At 41.8% G+C, this 13,435-nt stretch overlaps 1 protein-coding gene across 2 annotated transcripts in view; it reads left to right on the top strand.

Moving 5' to 3' along the window:
• Positions 1 to 13,435, top strand: part of exd3 (exonuclease 3'-5' domain containing 3) — a 36,062-nt gene that overhangs the window by 509 nt on the left and 22,118 nt on the right. For both annotated transcript variants that reach the window (XM_070989746.1, XM_070989744.1), the window contains exons 2-19: positions 608 to 667; positions 3,617 to 3,681; positions 4,940 to 5,101; positions 5,730 to 5,915; positions 6,006 to 6,059; positions 6,213 to 6,352; positions 6,451 to 6,557; positions 6,952 to 7,025; positions 8,157 to 8,195; positions 8,339 to 8,505; positions 8,811 to 8,964; positions 9,082 to 9,280; positions 9,371 to 9,480; positions 10,002 to 10,185; positions 10,343 to 10,521; positions 11,364 to 11,582; positions 11,744 to 11,797; positions 11,916 to 12,047. In XM_070989746.1, coding sequence (XP_070845847.1) covers positions 640 to 667; positions 3,617 to 3,681; positions 4,940 to 5,101; positions 5,730 to 5,915; positions 6,006 to 6,059; positions 6,213 to 6,352; positions 6,451 to 6,557; positions 6,952 to 7,025; positions 8,157 to 8,195; positions 8,339 to 8,505; positions 8,811 to 8,964; positions 9,082 to 9,280; positions 9,371 to 9,480; positions 10,002 to 10,185; positions 10,343 to 10,521; positions 11,364 to 11,582; positions 11,744 to 11,797; positions 11,916 to 12,047 — 2,253 coding nt within the window. In that variant the 5' untranslated portion in view covers positions 608 to 639. The remainder of the gene's footprint in view (positions 1 to 607; positions 668 to 3,616; positions 3,682 to 4,939; positions 5,102 to 5,729; positions 5,916 to 6,005; positions 6,060 to 6,212; positions 6,353 to 6,450; positions 6,558 to 6,951; positions 7,026 to 8,156; positions 8,196 to 8,338; positions 8,506 to 8,810; positions 8,965 to 9,081; positions 9,281 to 9,370; positions 9,481 to 10,001; positions 10,186 to 10,342; positions 10,522 to 11,363; positions 11,583 to 11,743; positions 11,798 to 11,915; positions 12,048 to 13,435) is intronic.

Genomic DNA, 13,435 nt, shown 5'->3' with positions numbered 1-13,435 from the left:
GCCCTCTTCTCTGCCATCCCCTGAAAAAGTGCTGTTGCCCCGACAGTGCCGAATGCTACACCCCGCCTCTAGAGCCTGTAGGCATCTGACAGAGAGAAACAACCATACTTCAGGCCTAAAAAACAAAACAGAACAAAAAAAACATCCTTAGCCTGAAATCAAGTCTCATAGCCAGCTGGCATCTTGCCCTTTCTCAGGCTGCTGTTCCCACAGGTTTCTCAGAAAGTGTGTGTGTGTGTGTGTGTGTGTGTGTGTGTGTGTGTGTGTGTGTGTGTGTGTGTGTGTGTGTGTGTGTGTGTGTGTGTGTGTGTGTGTGTGTGGGTGGGTGGGAATGAGACTATCAGCAAAACTGGTTCATAATCATAGAACATTTTTCCCCACTTTCTTTTGGTCTGTTTTTCGGCATGGTGACACAATTCAAGATACTACAAAAATAATTGATGAGCACTTGCCTAAGATTACAAACTCACTGCAGTTTCTTCACCATATTACTGTATGCGGTTCTTAATTACATATTATGCGAAAGTGTCTACTTTTATATTGTGATAATAATATAGTTGAGTAATGGTGGCAGACACTGTGCTGTTCTGTGTGTCTCCTTCAACAGAGTGACCGCGGCACACCATCCTGTGAACAGAAATGAGCCATACTACTTTGGAGGCAGCGGGTGTGTATCACAGTTTCACAACACAGAGTTTTCTTTCAATATTTCATATAGAAACAACACACATGAAGGTTAACTGGGGTGTGATGAGTTAACTCTGATAATCACAGGAGTTTACATCACAATCAGTAAAGCAGCACTTTAGGCATATCAGACTGATAGACTTGATAGAGTTTAGGTGAGTAGATTGTTGTGCTGAGCTACTACCTGACATGTTAAACCACCCATTTTGACTGTATTGTTCATTTGCTAACTTTACATGTAAAACATCTACTTTCTTATGAGAATGATGTCAGGTCTCTTGAAATTTTAAATTCCAAATAACACTTGTTCAGCTGCAAGAATACTTTTAAGATATTCCCTACAGTAGTGTAGATAAATGTGTTCCCACAGCATGGTGACTAACTTTGACTCATCTCTGATTTGTAGCTTTGTTGACACGTGTTTCTTGGCAATATTAGTGTGCGGAAAACAGAAGAGCTCATGGGGTGTACGGTGATATCAGCATCATTATTCTTTTTTTCACCGTTGAGCCTCTAGGTACTGTGTCAGACCACATTTGGATAAAAACCAAGTTGTAGTGGGTCAGTTCTGGAGAGTAATTAACATGCAAACACTGCTTTAAAAGGCATCAAATTATGCAAGTGCTTGTACTCTCCTCGTTTTCAAGACTCTGTAGTGGCACCTGTTGAAAGGTTTTTCCAGCACCTACAACAAAGTACAAAAGGGAAAAGTACTTGTAGAAGAATGTTGTGGCATCCTTCCAGTGGAGTTGAGCCACTTGCACAGCCTCTGCCAAGTCACACTGAAGCTGCTCTGGTGGCTGTAGTGACACCAAATGCCCCATTTAGACACTTGATCTTTGTGTTTCCTTTATTTTGGCAGCTGCCTGGCAACAGGCAGTCAGACCTGCCTGTGGATTTAATCTCTGCCTAATTTCACTGAAATTTCAGTGTGACTTTTATTGTACTGAAAGAGTGGGAGGCTAAGATCGTGTCTGATTACTTTAGGATCCACTTAGTGTAAAATGCAGGTTTTCTCATATTGCAAATTATCTTGTGTAAAAAAAAAAAAAAAAAAAAAATCAACCCTCTCAAAGGTGAATGAGTGCATGTACTGTATGTGTGTCTATGTGTATTTGTATGTGGTGATGGAAGTTATTATGTTGTAGTGAATGGGGAGCCTCCAGCTCTGTCATTCACCCACAAGCCAAGGCTATAAAGACACGACATGCTCCACATTCCTCTCCTCTCCTCTCTTTCTCGGTCCTCTCCTCTCACACACAAACAGTGAGACTGAAGTGAAGTGGGTAGTGCTGTTTGTGTTTGTGTGCGTCTCAGTGCATGTACGCATGTTCGTTGGTGGGATGAATGGGCTGGAGTGGGGTATACAACAGCAGAGAACCGCGAACAGCAAAGGAAACTCTGCAGCTATTCAGATGCTTGAAATTCAAGGACCTTTCAGTGGAGCAAAGCAGTGTTCTTACACGCCTTCGCTCATTTACTACATATCCAGCCTGCTTTGCTGTTTTCTGTAGAATGCTGTAATGTGTCTGTCAAAGCTGTTGTTTCACAGCGAGATACTTGAAGTGTAGTTTAATTTGAAAAGCCTTTGCTGCTTTACCATGCAATGCTTAAGTATCTACCACGTACCTGGAAATAGATTTTCATATCAAGTGGAAATTAATTAAAACCAGTGATTGTCTGAAAGGTTGGAAATGCATTTACAAGAATATTAAAACTTTGGAAAGTGATTGTCACTAATGTACTAAATGGGCCAGAGCATGCAAAATCGCTGGCATGGCACAACTGGCATTTCACAGTCATAGGCTCAAGCAGGTAATGTTCATGTTTTAGAGGCAACATGAAAGAGAAGAAAAGTATCAGGCCAGGGAGATCCAGTAAAGGAAGAGGCCAGCACGGAGAGAGGGAGAGGCCTTTTGGTCTGCTTTCCCAGGCTATGCATCAGGAAGGTTGTATTTTTTTACACCACGACCACCACATAGCCCTTTCCTGGGGAAATCCGAGACAAAACCGAGTGAGGCTGCTGCAGGGAAGGAGAGGGGAACAGGAAAACTAGCCCTGGGAAGGAGGGAGGGAGGTAGGGGGGCAGGTATGGTGGAGCCCACACAGCATGAGCGTCAGAGGAAGAAGCTGGAGCTTTTGGGCAGGCTCAGTGGAACACACAGACAGGCAGATAGACACAGATTGTGAAGCACACATGCATTCTTACATCTCCTCTTCTTTCTAGGCCCCTTTACCCACCATGGCCTTCCAAAAAATGTGCCCCAAGAGTCGTCTCTGGAGTATTTTGGCTGCAGATTCAGCAGGAATGCAGAGCTAATGCTGGGTTCCTCTACTATCCAACCAGCCTCAGCTGTTAATCCGATGTTATGGCTGCTCTGCTATGCCTGTTAAAGAAATAATATTTGACGTTATGGCTGCTCAGCTATGCCTGTTTCAACGAACAATATTTCCAGTATATCACATTACCTCTAAGCTAAGATTTAGGTTGGACACAAAACATGGTATTTCAAGTTTTGACCTTTTATTATCATGACTTGTACTTAAGAACAAGGGCAAATCAGCATTGCGGTTTTCAGAAAAGTTTTTAAACTTTTATTTGCACAGCAAGGTAAAACCAGGAAGAATAGATAAACAACGTCGGTCCAAGGAGGCAATTCTGCGAACTGGAAAAAAATGTCTTGTCATCAGTGGCTTCATATTTTTTATGAATTCCAGCCCTGAGAATTAGATTGAGAGGATTTGCATTTTGCAAAAGTTCCATTTTCTCAAATGAGAACTCTTTAAAGCTCAAAAGGCCATACGAGCCGCATGGTAAAAAAATGGGGAAGGGCTTTAAGTTTGATTCCTTGACAGGTTGATAGAGGTCAGAGGTCAGAGTGAAACCCCACCTCATCTCTGCATGTGTATGTGTGTTTGATCCCCCCAGGTCTTGACCCTGCCGTGCTGAGAGACAAACTCTTTGAGCATTGGAACTGCAAAGATATGGAGACGGTGAGAGTCACTTTCACAGCGTGTGTCAGTTCCACACATGCAATATTGAATGTGTGCGTGTTTACAAAGGTAGAGCGATGGAGTCTTTGTGTGTCTGCAAGGGGCACTTGCACAGGAAGGAACACGAGAGAGAGAGAGCTCGGATACCAGCATGTTTAAATGAAGCTCACCACTGTGTGTGTGTGTGTGTGTGTGTGTGTGTGTGTGTGTGTGTGTGTGTGTGTGTGTGTGTGTGTGTGTGTGTGTGTGTGTGTGTGTGTGTGTTAATGAGGAAACCAGAGTGTCTGTCAGTAGGAAGGAAGGAATTTGCGTTGCACTGAATGAACTTGAGATCTGTGTGAGGAGGATATTGAGTGCATGACATCTGTTTTGCAAATTAAGACATGGTGCGAAGCATTTTCTCACACAGATATTATTTTCTTATGTAGGAAGTTTCTAATGCCAGAGTTTGCATTCTTTTGCTGAGACCTAAAATGTGTCACAGTGGATTTCTTCACCGGCAAATTTGTTTCTGCTTTTCTAAAAATTCTCTTCTCAGTTGCCTCATTTTACCAGTAACTTTGATGCATTTACTACAACCCCGATTCTAAAAAAGCTGGGAGGCTGTGTAAACCTTTTATTAAATACAGAATGCAATCATTTGCAAGTGAACTGTGTTGCTGTCCCTTGTACAGTCATGTGTTCACAAAGTGGTGAACCTCGCGTCATCCTTGCTTGTGAACAAGGACAAGGACTCCTGAGGATGCCCCTTTTTCTTGTCATCAAATTCAGAATAAGCATATATTTACAAAATGAATGAAGTTGATGAGGTGAAATGTTGAAGATATTGTCTTTGTATCGTTTTCAGTCAAATATATGTAAAAAAAAAAAAAGAAAAAAAAAAAGAAGCAAACTGTCGCATTTTGTTTTATTTATGTATTACTGTGCATCTTATTCATTGCACATTTTCAACAGCTGGTTCATCATTGACCAGTCCACTTTAAGACTGAAAAAAAAAAAAACCCAACAGCTTTCCACACAATTCATATATGTAAATGGTCTACCAGCACTCTTAAGTTCTAAAACAGCTGTATTTTGCACACAAATTAAGATTTCCTTAAATGTGGCAGCACAGGTTGTTTGTGAATGAATACTGTCTGGCAGTCATGAATGATGAATGATTGTAATGTTCTATACATCTTGCTTCCTCTCCACAATTTTACATTTAACTCACCGCCCCACCCCCCCACCCCCCCACCCCCCTTCTCTGCCCCCACAGCTACATTTGGCAGCCCTCCAGGGATTTTCAAAGCTGTCTGAGCCTCTAGAGGACTTGCTAACGATCCTGGAAGGCTGTCCAGGCAAACAGAAAGGTCGGAGCCAAACCCTGCGCCATCACATCCTCATCAAATTCCAGGCATGGATGAAGGAACATCCGCAGGTAGTGAAGATTCGTCAAACAGACCTTTTTATATGAAAGAAATGCCCCTTCTGGGCAATTGTGCACTCCTACAGTTCCAGTCCAACTTGCTTCACCTATTACAGTACATATGCTGATTTGCCCCATAATATTTTCCATTTGTGCCATCTGTAGACAGTGAGGGTTACAGGTATCTTTTTTTAATAGCTTAAAGACCGTAATCAATTTTTGTGTGTATATTGTACGATGTAAAAGGATTTATCTTTCTAAACTGGCAGGAGGCAAGCTTCATGTATAAGATGTTTATATACTGTATCTCATGTTTTTCAAACATGATGGCGACAGGTTTAGCTGCCAGTGCATTTATCTAGTGAAGTGAGTCACTTAAAATCAAGTTTCATGATCTAAAAAGAGAATACTGGAGAGCATGGATCACCGAAACTATCCCTGTGTTTTGTACATTTTTATCAGTGACCCCCCCTCTCGATGATCCACCTGCATGGCCGCACACATGTTACCACCACAGTGAGACTAGTACCAATAGTTCCAACTATTATTGCTCCAGATTCCAGGCTCTTCTTTTTTCCAAAATACATTTTTTTTTAATCCTGCTCTCTTTGGTTCCTTTTCATTTGTGTCCCTCCACCAGGTGACCCTGAGCTCACTGCCAGAGCAGCAAGCAGTGGTGCTCCAACAGCGGGCTTTGGACTTACTCACAGATACCCAGCCCAGCTTTGTAGACAGTTTCATAAACATCTACCAGCTCAATTCGCTGGATCCGGCCATGCTGCGACTGCACATTGTGAGGTTGCAGTCTCAAAACTGCTACAAAGAGGTGAGTGCCTCTTTTGGTGTTTAGCAAAAGTCAAATTAATGGGGAAACAAAAGATTTTCTGTTTTGATTTAAACTTTGTCTTTCTCATAGGCAGCAGAGCTCAGCATAAAGCTGAAGTTACAGAAAGACCTGAATATGGAGGAGGTGTGACAAAACATTTTCATCAATGTCTGTATAACCCTTTTGCATGTTCATTCGAATGCAGTGAATGTACTGCTTGAGCATACTCAGGACGCGTTACATCTGAACAAAATGACCTCTCTTAAATCCCTAACCAACTCCAATCTTCTCCTGCAGATGTGTGTCCCGCTGATCTTGCAGAACAAGCTGGTATTGGCAGAGTCCTTTGTGACAGGCCACAGTCACCTAGAAAAACAACTGGTCACATTGCTGGACTCGTGGTGCCACCCCAACTTCCATGTGGAGGAGATAAGCAGGTATGGGGCACGTGTGAACGATTGGAACATATGAGTGTAGGCATCAGTGGGCCTCTGTGTGTATAAATGAGCTGTTGTGTCTGCATGTGTTCCTGCAGGCGGTTCCCTTACCTCTCACTGTCCAAAGAGTGCATAGGCCAGATCCAGCCCAAAATGCTCACCAAACAAGTCTTCCAACTCGTAGAGAAATTCAACATTGACCGAGGTGTGTGACTGGACATGTGCAGTGGTTCACATGTGGGTGTACACCTCAGGCCTCGTCCACACATGTATGGCTATTTTGCAAAACATTTGTGTGTTCGGGCTTCTCGTTCACACGCAGACGACATATTAGTTCACTTAAAGTTTTTTTAAAACGGCTTCTAAATTGCAGAAGTCCAGTTTCTGTGTATCTGTGTGTACATTTAAAACAGAACGTCTGGTTTTGTGCATGCTCAGACTGTTGTTCTCTAGTATTTGTATCATTGATGTAGACTTAATCGCCATCTTCCACCTGCTTGTTTTAGCATTTGGTTCCTGCGTGTGTGTCTTTTTTAAAATATCTGCGTGTGGTTAAGGTCTCAGGCAGAGGTGATTGTGACGTCATTATTTTAACACAGGACTGTGTCCCAATGCTCTGCAGAAGAGGAGACTGGACTCTTTGCGTTTCCTCATGTTCAAGAGGTTTGTGGAGGTAAATGATGCGGCAGGCTTTCTATTTTATTTAAACATCACTATATGTACCAGCTATTCAAGCGGGCTACTCATCACTTACTTGCATTTGCTTTAGCTACTATGAATCAATCAGCAACTATTTTCGTAATTGATTTATCGTTTCAGTCGTTTTTAACACAAGAAATACCAAACATTTGATGGTTCCAGGTTCTCAACTGTGAGAATTTGGTGTTTTTCCTGTTCTTGCGTTGCAGTAAATTGAATATTTGTAGTTTTTTGACTAGACAGCAGGACATTTGATGACATCACTTAGGACTTGGACATTGTGATGAGCAGTTTTGAGGGTTAAGAAGAGCTTTGCAGTACACTGCTCTGAGATATGTATAGCCCATGGGATTATGCTGAAGTTGTTTAACCACAAAATCAGTTTTTAAAATTAAATTAGCTGTATTTGTAATGTTTTGTTTGGTGTTTTTGACACTAAAGCAACATTAGCATTATTTGTTTTATTAGGTTAATGTGGTTTCCTCAGACAAAAAATAAGAAGAGCAGAAGTATGTACGTCCCTTGTGTTTTTAGGGCTTAATTGTATCTTAGAAATGTTTTTCTGCTCAGAGCTCATATTTCCATTATAGTTACACATATGTCATCTTAAATCACGGTCAGAATTGTCGTAATTCCACCTTTTATGCCAATAAAAGCCAGTAACAGATCTCTGTGGAATCTTGGTTGAAGGACAAATTCAGTTTCTGAAAACATGAGCAGTTGGAGGCATTCGCGGTTCTCCAAACAATGACTTTTAGGCCCAGGTCTGTGGGTTTCCCAAAAAAAGACAAACAATTGTATAATTATCAACTCCCCTGACTTTATCAGTAAATACATGTTACATGCTCTTTCACAAGAGTTCGCTATTAATGGTGGTGGATGAACATGTGGAGCAAGAACTGTGGGTAACAGACACTAATGGTAACATTTACCCATAATGACAGAAATGCTGGGAAGAGTGGAAAAAAAATTGAATTCAGGCACAATTTTGGTTTATTTTTATTTTACTAACACCACAGGTTGGAAGATGCAACCAGTTACAGAGTTCATAAATATTGCTTATTGTTTATTTTTTTTCTGTATTTCACCCTCTGTTTTCTTGTAGAAAAGCATGACCGAGGAGAACTGGAGCGACCTTGTAGAGGTACATGTTGATTTTCGTTGTGTATGTGAGCAGCATACTGTACTGTAGAAATATTACCACCAGTGAGATAATGCAGGATGCGTCTTTTGTGTGTGTGTGTGTGTGTGTGTGTGTGTGTGTGTGTGTGCATTATGCATGTATAGTACGTTGTGGCAGATGACCTTGAGCTGCATATCCAGTTGGTGGAGATGCTGGTGAAGTACGGTGGTCTCCGGAAAGCCTCTCAGTGGTCACTGAGATACAGAATCCCCAGATATCGACTTCCCTATGGCGTATGGGAAACACAGCAGAGTCTACCGCCTGATGCACAGTGAGTGACAAAACATGCACAAACATATCCCATTATGCAACTTGTGGTATGCACAGGCTGTACTTATTTATATAAAGAGGAATGGTTGCAGCCTCTGAGTTTTTATCCCTGACGTACACCCTGGAGCCTGAGTTTTGTTCACCACATCCCTTTCTCACACATTGCATTGCTTCTGATTAACACACATGTTGAACTGAATTATGAGTTAGACTGTTATCGTGGATATTTTAATTTTTTTCTCTTTTTTGCTCCATTCTTTTCTGTGCACACTGATGCAAATGAACACATTTGGTGCCTCTGCTCAGACAGATCCGCCTGAGCGATGCAGCACAAACTGAGGAGTGGATGCCGTCTCAGTCTCACTGTCAGAGGTTCTACCAGGTGCCACTCACCAACGACAGGGTGCATTTTGTGGACACACCGGAGGCTCTGCAGAGATGTCGAAACATTGTGCTGAAGGTACAGATGAATAAATGCCTCATTAATATATATCTATATAGAGCAGGCACACAAATAGAGTTATGCTGAATCAGTTTTGTTTGCTGTGTTATCAACCCTATCTTAATCCTTTTCTAGGAAGGTGGTGTAGTGGGAGTTGACATGGAGTGGCAGCCCACATTTGGCTGTATCTCAACTCAGCAAGTTGCCCTGATACAGCTTGCAGTTTCTGACCAGGTTTTCTTATTAGACCTCTGTGATAAGAGATTCTGTCAACACCCAGAAACTGTTAGTTTAATCAGGAGCTTTTTCTCCGCAACAAATGTTCTTAAACTGGGTAAGCAAAACAAAGAGGAAGTTGAATTCATGTGAGCCATTTCCATTTGTATGTCTGTCTCTCTAACATTTCTCCTTTCTTCCCACTCAGGTTATGGTATGTCAGGAGATCTCAAGTGTCTCTTGGCCACCTGGCACCAGTTGTTAGAGGATCCATTAAAGATGGAAGGGATGCTTGATCTTCTAAATGTACACCAGAAGGTACCATATCCTGTCACTGACATAACTTCATATGAATTACTTCTAGATTGAATCCTGCAGTCGTACCGACAATAGACAGCACACTATTAGAGCATCACTATAGTCAGTGCTGCTCTTGTCTGTGTTTGGCTTCATGGTCGTCACTCAGGTACATGCTGCAGCTGTGGTCCCGCAGTGTGTCTGAGATAAATTTAGCTGAACTCATAATCTCTGAGGTGGATAGGGATGTGGAAATGGCAACAGTAACTGATGAGGTTGCTTCACCATCTGCTGGAGTAGGCTGCATGTTGCAGGATGTGAGGGGTCTAAGGAATATTTTTGAAAATCTCTATCCGATAAAATGGTAGCAGGACATTTGATGGCAGGGACTGTTTGGAATTTTAAAGTGTATTGCCCATTGCCACAAATTCTAGTCAAAAGTTGCTGTATTTGCAAGCATGGAAATGTGTTTTTAGGGAGAAATATTCAACAATGGACCACACCATTTAATTAAACTTAAATGCCTCTAATGGCTTTTACAGATCCAGCGTGGTAAGGTTAAGAGGACTCAAAATGGACCTAACAAGGTTGTGGTAGGAGAGGACACTGCAGAGAAAGGCCTCAGTCTGCTGGTACAACAGGTCCTGGGAAAGCCCCTGGACAAAACAGACCAGATGTCCAACTGGGAGAAACGGCCACTGCGCATCAGCCAAATTAGATATGCAGGTAATGTTTGAATCATGCACAGACAGACAATGACAGGGAGACAGATGGCCGCTATTCTTTTCACACCAGAATATTAAAGATGATTTTGTTATCCCTTGACGAATTGTAAACCAATTAATTCTTCCTCTCTTCTTCTCATTTGTGTACCTTTCTCTAGTGGCTGATGCCTATTGTTTGCTGGATGTGTACTCTGTCCTCTCCAGCAACCCTGCAGAATTTGGGCTACCGGCTGACCTGTGCAGCATCTCTTCAAGCCAATCAGAGAAGGGTGGAGGAAAGAAGCAGAAAGACAAAAATAAACTGGCCAAGCAGAAGAAACCGGCCAATGACAGAGAGGTCAGGAGTCAATTTATTACTTCTCCATTAATTGACGTTATTGAAACCTTTTGGTTATTTTTAGGAAGTGGATACCAAATGATTTGAGGTCTAGAATGTGAAGATGAATGAATGAAAGTCGTAAGTTTCCAAGGAGGGTAACGCTTAGCTCAGGCAAATCAAAAGGGCCTATCTCATTAATGAGATAAGAGATTATAGAAGCTAGAATCCTTTTAGTGCCTGACCTGTTCTTGACTCTGATTTTGACAAGTTTGTGTTTGACTGTGAATAAGTGTAATATGGTCATCCTGTTAGACTAACAAACTGTTATTTCACTCATATTTATTATTAAATATAGATTTTTTTATAATTAAATTAAATTATTGTTATTTCATTAAATCTTATTTCAATTAAATCTTCCTTTGTTATGAATGGATAAAGAGCCCAAGCAAAAAAGAAAAATTGAATCCTTTTCTGCGTGTCTTTACACATTCAGTCAGCAGAACATTGACAGGGTTATTTTGGATGTGTGTTTAACTTCACACACTGCCATCATGAATTAGAGCCAACCCATTTTCTATCTTAATAACTATTGTGCTAATACATTCCACCAACCTTAGTTCTGTAATAACCAGTGAGCTCTCAAGAAAACATCAAACTGTAGAACTTGGGTTTGAGCATCCGACCTGCAGGGAAGAACAATACGTGTTTGACCAAGACACTTCAGCAGGTCCTATCAGCTCCAGGGGTGCAGTTGTATAGCTCACCCTCTGCTTTGACCTCCCTGCACTGTCGTGCAAATGAAAAGAAAATCCCCCTGCGGGGATCAGTTAAGTATCACATTATTGTCTCTGTCTTTTTAGGAATGTCAAGGGGCTCAAAGGGTCAGTCCCCCTCACTCTGACACAGAGAAAGGCCTCCTGTGTGGCGAGAAGCCCTCAGAAGACACCCCCCCTCTGCCCCCCCAGCAGTTGCGGGTTGTGTGTGACAACATGCTGCAGGGACTTGGGAGGTACCTGCGCTGCTTAGGAGTAGATGTGCTCATGTTGGAGAACACTGATGACCACAGAGTAGCAGCAAAGGTTAGTTAGCAGCCCAAGCTGAAGACACACACATTCCTTTGTGTACACAGACAGTAAAGACATTAAAGAGGGACCTATAGCCAAACTAGTACATATTTTCAATAATAGCGTTGCTGCATTTATGTTTTCTTTTGCTCTAATGTGTATTTGTTGTGTGGCAGTTAGCACAAGCTGAAGGCCGTGTCATACTCACCTGTGGACAGCCGTTCCAAAGTGTAAGCACTAATTGATATGAACTGAAATCTCAAGTCTTCAAACTCATCACGATGCATTTTGTGTGTATGTGCTCCCACTTTGCTTGCATACACGTGCTGTCTCTGTCACCCTGTATAGCTGCGGTCCCAAGTAGGTGAGGGTCGCTGTCTGTCCCTCGACTGTTCAGAGAAGGCCAGAGACCAGGCTGTTCGAGTCCTCAGACACTTCAATGTCCAGCCCTCTACCAGCGATATATTCAGCCGCTGCCAGGTAAGGCAATTCACGCTGGCTCTGAATGTCTTTTTAAAATGAACTGTGTATAAACATCAGCATTTGTTTAGTTCTGTTTTGGTTTTACTCAGTAAAATAATGTCAGTGATTATCAATATGTACAAATGAGGAAATAGTGAGTGCAGTGAGCACAGAGTCATAATTTCACCAACGGTAAAAAGAGGCAAGTACTGATTGAAGGCAAATGACATACATACAATCAAAAGTAACAATAATTCTTTTTAATAATTTACTTTTACTTTTGTGTGCCACAAACTACATTTCTGCTTTAGGCCGTTAGCTGATGCGTTTCTACACAATGACTTCCAATGAGAAAGAGGAAAAAACTCGAGTTCCTCTATCAGTGAGAAGCACAAGCAATATGAATACCCAGGCAATATTTCTGGGCTTTTAAAACATTGCAGAACTGTATAAGTTCCTGAATTATGAGAACAAAGCTTGTGGTGGCTGTGTTGTTTTGTGTAATACTGAGTGAAAGGGGAAGAAATGAATATATGATAAGGGGGAATGGAGAAGAAGGGCTTTTAAAAAAACTCTTTATTTTCCTTTTTTGCCACTTCTCTGTTGGGGAAGGAGCTGAAGCTAGTGCAAGTATATGAAGGTATATAAAGTTGATATAGGTTCGCCTCTACATGCGGCTTCAGTCTCCTTTTCCAGTTTGGCCCTTAGGCAGAAAATGTTGGCGTTTCCGCCTTAATGTTACCTTGACTGGGTCTTGTTCATTAAGATGGAGTGAGAGATTGGCAGGCAGATTGGTTTGGCACTGGCAGTAATGTGGGTGTTGCACTGGATTGATCACAGGAATGTGATTTCAGAGAACAAGGTACAATGGGCTCACCTATACTGAGAGGATGAGAAACTCTGATGGTGGAAAATGGACAGATAGATAGATAACTGGAATGAGGGAGGAATCACTTAAAAAAATTAAACATCTGGTGTTTCTTGAAAGAAAGACATTTTTCACCATGCAGTGTAAATCAAGTCTTGGGATAGTATTTTAACCACCAGAGAACCAGGACAGAAATAAGTTGAACCAGGAGGAGAAATGAAACTGGATATTTTTTAATTATGTTTCCGGAAAAACCTTTCAGTATCATCTTCTTCTTTCCACAGTTACGTAAACATTGCTTACTTGCATATGGATCCACTTAAAGGTGCCGTGCACTGAATTATTCCAACTCCTGTCTGATCATATTTGTGGAGGCAGAAAGATGTTCATTAGCCAGTTTGTTGCTGCCGTTCATTGTCAGATTTACGGTCCCTGGCCTGGAGATATCTCCGTGGGTGGCTGTGGAGGGGAACCTGTGCATGCCACGACGTTTGTTTGTTTGTGTGTCTGTGACAGGGATATCTTTCCAGGACAGTAT

This window comes from Chaetodon trifascialis, chromosome 20 (genome assembly GCF_039877785.1).
Source record: "Chaetodon trifascialis isolate fChaTrf1 chromosome 20, fChaTrf1.hap1, whole genome shotgun sequence".
NCBI lineage: Eukaryota > Metazoa > Chordata > Actinopteri > Chaetodontiformes > Chaetodontidae > Chaetodon > Chaetodon trifascialis.
This window is presented reverse-complemented; position numbering and strand designations above follow the sequence as displayed.